The 6,416-nt window shown below is 39.0% G+C and overlaps 1 protein-coding gene across 1 annotated transcript; it reads right to left on the reverse strand.

Moving 5' to 3' along the window:
- Window positions 1–1,587: 1,587 nt before the first annotated feature.
- On the reverse strand, window positions 1,588–5,566 carry LOC114415201 (receptor protein-tyrosine kinase CEPR1-like). Its single transcript, XM_028379792.1, has 2 exons — window positions 2,808–5,566; window positions 1,588–2,289 (listed from the first exon to the last, which is right to left on the reverse strand). The coding sequence occupies exons 1-2, from the start codon at window positions 5,302–5,304 to the stop codon at window positions 1,895–1,897; spliced, it is 2,892 nt and encodes a 963-aa protein (XP_028235593.1). The 5' UTR covers window positions 5,305–5,566; the 3' UTR covers window positions 1,588–1,894.
- Window positions 5,567–6,416: the final 850 nt, after the last annotated feature.

The raw sequence follows: 6,416 nt of genomic DNA on the forward strand, positions 1-6,416 counted from the left end.
ACACTCATTATGTTAACAGATAATGTCATGTGTGTAATATTTTTGTGTTACTGATCAGGTTGACAATTATTGCCTTTATAGTGCATCATTTTGATTTGTCTGGTAATGCACGGTTGATGCTAATTAATTTTATCAGAAATTGGGCATTTTACACTCGAGGCATTGGAGTTAAATTCATATTCTAACAATTCCTTGTTGTACGAACATATATGTTGTTCTAACAAACATCAATTATTTTTTATTGAGTGACTGTTTAATTCAGTGAAAGTCTATTCCACCCTTTTGGGATTGTTGATGAGAAGAGACGAGACAAGAGTAGATATTTAGAATATATATACTTCTGACTTTGTGACGGGTTATAGTCCATAAATCAAATAGAATATGCATTGATTATTAAATCTGCTGCTGAGTATCCGAGTGTCTCATCTGAAATCCGTTGTTAGGTTCCTCTTGTACTTAAGGAGAACATACCTGTCCTCAATTTAGCTTCTTCTCACAGTCAAGCATGCTTCGGAAGTTGATGCCTTGTGTCTTTTTTGGTGTAAGAAAAAAACTATTCTTATCGAACCTTCTAACTTTTTTGCTTTATGGCCTCTCCACCAAGCCTAAAGAAATATTGCGTTTGTGAATCTCATTCTTCTAGGGGCGACCCCGCCATCCACTCATAAAGCACATCAATGCACAGAAACACAGATATTTCATAATCATATAATTGTACGCACACGTGTGACTCACTTTGCATGCATTTTTGCATGTGCCAGTGATTTTGTGCTGCTTATAGCTTTTGCCTTTGGAGCATGATAAAGGTTTCATTATATTGTTTTTTTTCTTATTCTTTTCTTCCTGATTTTCACACCCACACGAAGCCTATATAAATATGATGATCTTGTTGTATCAATATATACTTGAAATATTGTTATGATTTTGATTGGTTTTTCCTCTTCTTGGTATCTTAGCATACTAGTGTTTGAGCTTTAATTTAGGATTGTACTGTCCTAGCAGTGAGAGGTGTTTAGAAAGTTTCTATTTATTAATTAGGAAAGTGGTTTATTAATCTAATGTCACTTTTAAAAAAAATCCTTTTAATAAATTAAAGGGCAAAGGGGGCATTCAACTTTCAACTTGTAAGTGGAGGTTCGTTGCTCACTTCCTACGGTTAAACATGGTTGATGCCTCTATTCCCCAAGGCCTCATTCTAACAAAACAATAATCTCTCCTAGAAAAAGATTAAAGGGGAAAAAAGGAAAAGCTTAATGGTGCTGCTTTCTTCTCTTTCACTGGCTAAAATAGCAACAAGATGCTCTCATCAATCAATCATTCCATTCATCTTTATTTTCCAGTGGATAGCTTTGGAAAAGGGACCCCTCCACATACAAATAATGCCATAATATTGTATTCAGAATCTGGAACCCATTTTGATTTTCTTTTATATAATAATATATATAAAAAAGGAGCCTCTTTGCGAATCACAACCTTCCAGTGCTCACAGCATATGCTCCTTTTATTGGAGCTATCTTGCATCGCTCAAAATAAAAGCGCTGATAGGAAGAGGAAAAAAACCAAAATTCCACAAAGCAAGTTGGCAAATGCTTTCAAGTGTGGGCCTATAAAATATAGATACTGTATATTACCGAAAAGCTTGGATAGCAATCTGACTTCAAATTTTTACAAAAGTCAAAATTCAAAGACAGTAAAAGGGAGCAGCAATAGAGAGAAGAGACATAGTCAAAGATAGAATCTACAAACTACTTGTCTAGAAAAAAAAAAAAAGATTATACTAATTTGTTCTCTACTCTACAATGAGTCTCTCAGTTACATCCAGAGAGACTGCTTATCTTAGTTGTCATATGCTGCCTCTTACCCTTTCTTTAAGCTACTCAAATTATAATTATAATTATAACTCGTATGGTTTCTTTATTACGGTGACATTTGATACATCTTTGGTTGACAACTTGCAAGAATCGGAACCTCGTGGCTCTGCCTCAATCAGAAGCTGGACAACCTCCTTCATGGTTGGTCTACTTGTTGGGGCTTTGTAGGTGCAGCGAATAGCAATCCGCAACACTTTGACCATGTCTTCCTTGAATGAACACGACAACTTTGGATCTAATACCTCACTTGGTCTAGCCCCTTCCTTGCCTTCTACTTTGTTGGAAACCCAGAAAACAATGTTTCTGTTTTCTCCAAATTCTGCCTCAACGGGCTTCTTCCCAGTTAACAGTTCCATCAAAATCACCCCAAAACTGTAGACATCGCACTTGGTGGTGGCCCTTGATGAATATGCAAATTCTATGACAGCCATGAAAGCAAGTGCAAATAAATATTCAACATATAAAACACCAAAAGATGATAGAGAAGTTACCAACATGACTAATTGTCCAACCCCCAAGTACCACCTATGTTTTTTATGGTACAAAGTACTACTTACATATTTAACATTCATATCGTGCACCTCAATTATTTACATTGTAAAAAGGCGTACCATGAGGATATCAAAGCAGTACTTTTGGCTTCACAAAAGCCTGAATGCTGATAGTCAAAGTATACTTGAGCCTTTATCATGGAGTTTAATTTCTATAGAATATAAAAAATGTTGTATACTTAACCGATCAAAAATCATGTTAGGTATGATTTTTTAGGAAATTATTATAAAAGTTAATAGTTATTATACTTGATGATTTTGGATTAATTGACTTTATACTATTTACTCTATCATTTAAGGAAAACATATAATGGTAATTCGCTTAAACGAATTCTTTATTGAGATTTAAATGATGATTATAATTGACTTTGGTGAGAGAAACTACCTGGGGCTAAGTAACCATATGTTCCTGCAATAACAGTTGTTGTGGAATCCTTCCCTCCTCTTGCTTGCAAAACCTTGGCAATCCCAAAGTCTGCAACCTTGGGCTGGTAATCAACATCCAACAGGATATTAGTTGACTTGATATCTCGGTGGATAATAGGAAGAAGCAAATCATGATGGAGGTATGCCAAACCCTGTGCAATCCCCAGTGCAATTCTATAACGAGTAGGCCAATCCAAAAGGATCCAACCTTTATGCAGGGAATCCCAAAGATTACCATTTGGCATGTACTCATAAACCAACAAGCTGAAGTCATAACTTGAGAAGCAGCAGTACAGTTTCACAATGTTCTTGTGTCTTACGCTTCCCAGGGTCTCCACCTCTGCTTTCAATGCCTTGTCCACAAATAACCGATCCTCCGGAGCCGAATCCTTCGACGAGTGACTCCACAGCCTCTTCACTGCAACAATATCACCACTCTTCAACTCAATCTTGTACACAGTCCCAGACCCTCCATGTCCCATTATGTTCTTGTCCACCAAGGACTCAATTATCTCCCTTTGGTCAAAAGAGATCTTGTGGAAGCTCTTAACATCATAATAGAAGTACGAAGAAGACAGCGTGTCCTCATGTTCGACTGCAGCAGTGTCTTTGCTGCACCAACGTTTGAGAAACAAGGCAGAGCCAATAAAGATCAAAACCACTGACACCCCTGCTATCCAGATTGTGTTTATCTTCTTACTCTTGTAGTGGGCACTTGCACACATAGGAAACTTTTGATCCGATGAATTAGCATACACAGGTAAAACACACAAACCTGGATTCCCTGCAAAGCTTTCCACCAAACCCCCTTTGATCAGTTTGGGAGGAATTGGACCCGAAAGCAGGTTGTGTGAGAAGTTAATAGAGTTTGGTAACAGCACAGAGAGGCTTTCAGGGATGCTTCCAGTTAAAAGATTATTGGAGAGATCAAGAAGGTTGAGAGACTCCAATGAAGATAGTGAACCGGGGATGGAAGAACTCAGCTTGTTCCCTTGCAACATAAGCAAATTAAGCTTTCTGAGGTTGCCAATTTCGGCAGGGATTGGACCAGACAAAAGGTTATAGCTGAAATCAATCTTGACCAAGTTAATGGCTTTTGATATTGTGGGATTTATGACACCTGAAATCTTGTTCCTCTGGAGGAACAGCTCAGATAAATTTCTAGAATTTCCGTTAATCTCAGGAACCGGACCGGTAAAGTTGTTGCTACTCAAATCAATGATTGAAACGTGTGGCAAACCGAGGAGTCCAGCGGGAATGGACCCCTCCAAACGGTTGTTGCTGACTCTAAACCTCAACAGCACCATGCAGTTCGCATAACTGTGTGGTATCTCACCAGAAAACATGTTATCAAGAACGAGAAAGTACTCGAGTGTACCTCCCTTGCAAACCTCGGTTGGCAACGGTCCAGAAAACTTGTTCTCCGACAAATCAAGAACCACCATCCCAGAGAACTGTCCCAGTTTCGCGGGAACATGTCCTACGAGGAAGTTGTCGTAGAGAGACAACATTCTCATAGCTGTTGAGTTTTCAATCTCACCTGGGATTTCTCCGGTGAGGCTGTTGTTGTAGAGCTGCAACACTTGAAGCTTCGGAAGCTTGCACACCGACGCAGGGATGCTCCCGGTGAACTTGTTCACCGACATATCCAAATCCACGAGCTCCGTGAGGTTCCCCAACTCCTCTGGTATGTTCCCAACGAGGTGGTAGTTATAGTAAAGCTCAAGTTGCTGTAAATTCTTCAGCTGACCAAGCTCTTTGGGAATTTGTCCCGTGAGGAAATTCCCACTCAGCTCAAGATCGATGAGGGATGTTATGTTCCCTATGGAGGCAGGGATTTGGCCATGCACCATGCACGTTGTGAGCACCATAAACTTAAGTTTTTTCAACCTGTCGATATCCGTAGGTAACTGCCACAGATTGAAGCCTCCGTTTTCGTTGAAGTTAAGCTCCTCGAGGTTGGTGAGGTTGAAAACCGACATGGGGAACTGGCCTGTGAAGCTGTTGTAGGACAAGTCGAGAATCCTGATGGATTTTTTCAAGGAAGAAAAATCTGGGAGGGTGCCGGTTAAGGACATGTGGTTCATGTTAAGCTCTTCCAAGTGGGAACAGTTGAGGATGGTGTCTATGGGGAACTTGAGCCTGGTGTGGCCGAGGCGGAGAACGCGTAATTGTGGGAGGTAAGAGCATATATCTGGTGGGAACTTTCCAGAGAGTGATGACAAACCTGAGAGGTCGAGGTTGATAACTTCACCTTTGGTGTTGCAGGTGACTCCGGTGAAGCCGCATATTGGTACTACTTCCCCTGCAGCGTCCCAATTCGTGGGGTATTTCCCCGAGAGAGAGTCCTTCATCAGAGAGAAAAACTGTGACTGATTCAGGGAGAGGGAGGCTCTGGTGGTGGAAATGATGATGAGTATGATGGTAGTGAAGAGGGTGATGAAGGGGTGGTTCATTTTGAGAGAGAAAGAAGGGTGTGGTTGTGCTGAATGTGAAAAAGGTTGCAAGGAAGGAGAAGGGTGTAAGAGATGTATATAAGATGGGAATGAATGGGGTTTGAGTGGATCACTTGGGGGGAAGCGAAGCAGTGACAAGCCTTGATGATGAAAAACAGGTTCTTGCTGTCAAGTACTATTGCTGGGAGAAGTGAACATCTTTGGTAAAGAGGCTTTACGTTTAATTTATACCCATTCCACTACCAAATCCTCATCAAAGAATAACATCACTGCATATATATATATATATATATATATATATATACTCACCCAGCACCTGTAACTATATTGTATGTACTCCACCTTAACATGTTATAATCATTCATTCATACATCTATTCTTTGTTATTTTACTTTGATTAAAAAAACATTTAATTTCGTTATTTTATAAATAAAAAATGAGTGATATAAGGACTGATAAAGAGTGTTATAAAATCTTGTTGTAATTATAGTGCTATCTTCTTCAAAAAAAAAGCATTATGTTCCTGTCCTGCTATACACTTTCGTACTCTACAGCATGTAGAATGAACTGCATCTTATGCTAATCACGCCCCGTATGTATCAATGAGCAGGACCTTTTGATGCGATTACGCTTTTCTTTTGGAAGAAAATAATTTTTTTTTCTTTACTGGGGTGTGTGATCCACAACTTTCTCATGCATGGATTCCAATCCTAGCCAATTACAAAGATATATCCGACTTCAATAATAAAAGGAAAGACGGAAACGAACAAATCCACTGCTAGTGCTCATCAACCAACTCATTATTTGTTTCTTTAAACAAATTAGAACAAATTCGCATCATTAAAATATATTGACAAAACGAAGCGTTTGCTCACATTTACTTATCAGAGTCTGTGATCTGAGGTGGATATGAGACATAAACTCATACTCCATTTATGATTTGAGCATGGCGGATATTGGAGGTCGTAATACATGTAAAGACTCCAACCTCTAAGCTAATAATAATGAATTAAATATTAGAATGGAGAAGAAGCTAGTACGAAAGAAATTTGATATTAAGGTTGATTATGTCACTTCCCCTGTGCATAATGTGACAAAGAATTATAAGTAAT

Source organism: Glycine soja, chromosome 6 (genome assembly GCF_004193775.1).
Source record: "Glycine soja cultivar W05 chromosome 6, ASM419377v2, whole genome shotgun sequence".
NCBI classification, from domain to species: Eukaryota; Viridiplantae; Streptophyta; class Magnoliopsida; order Fabales; family Fabaceae; genus Glycine; species Glycine soja.

What these genes read in the sequence shown, in the direction of transcription:
- LOC114415201 (XM_028379792.1), bottom strand. Translation starts at nt 5,304, where the DNA reads ATGAACCACCCCTTCATCACCCTCTTCACTACCATCATACTCATCATC. An exon ending in ATATGGTTACTTAGCCCCAG is followed by an intron (nt 2,290 to 2,807) that starts GTAGTTTCTCTC and finishes TGGCTGTCATAG; the next exon opens with AATTTGCATATTCATCAAGG.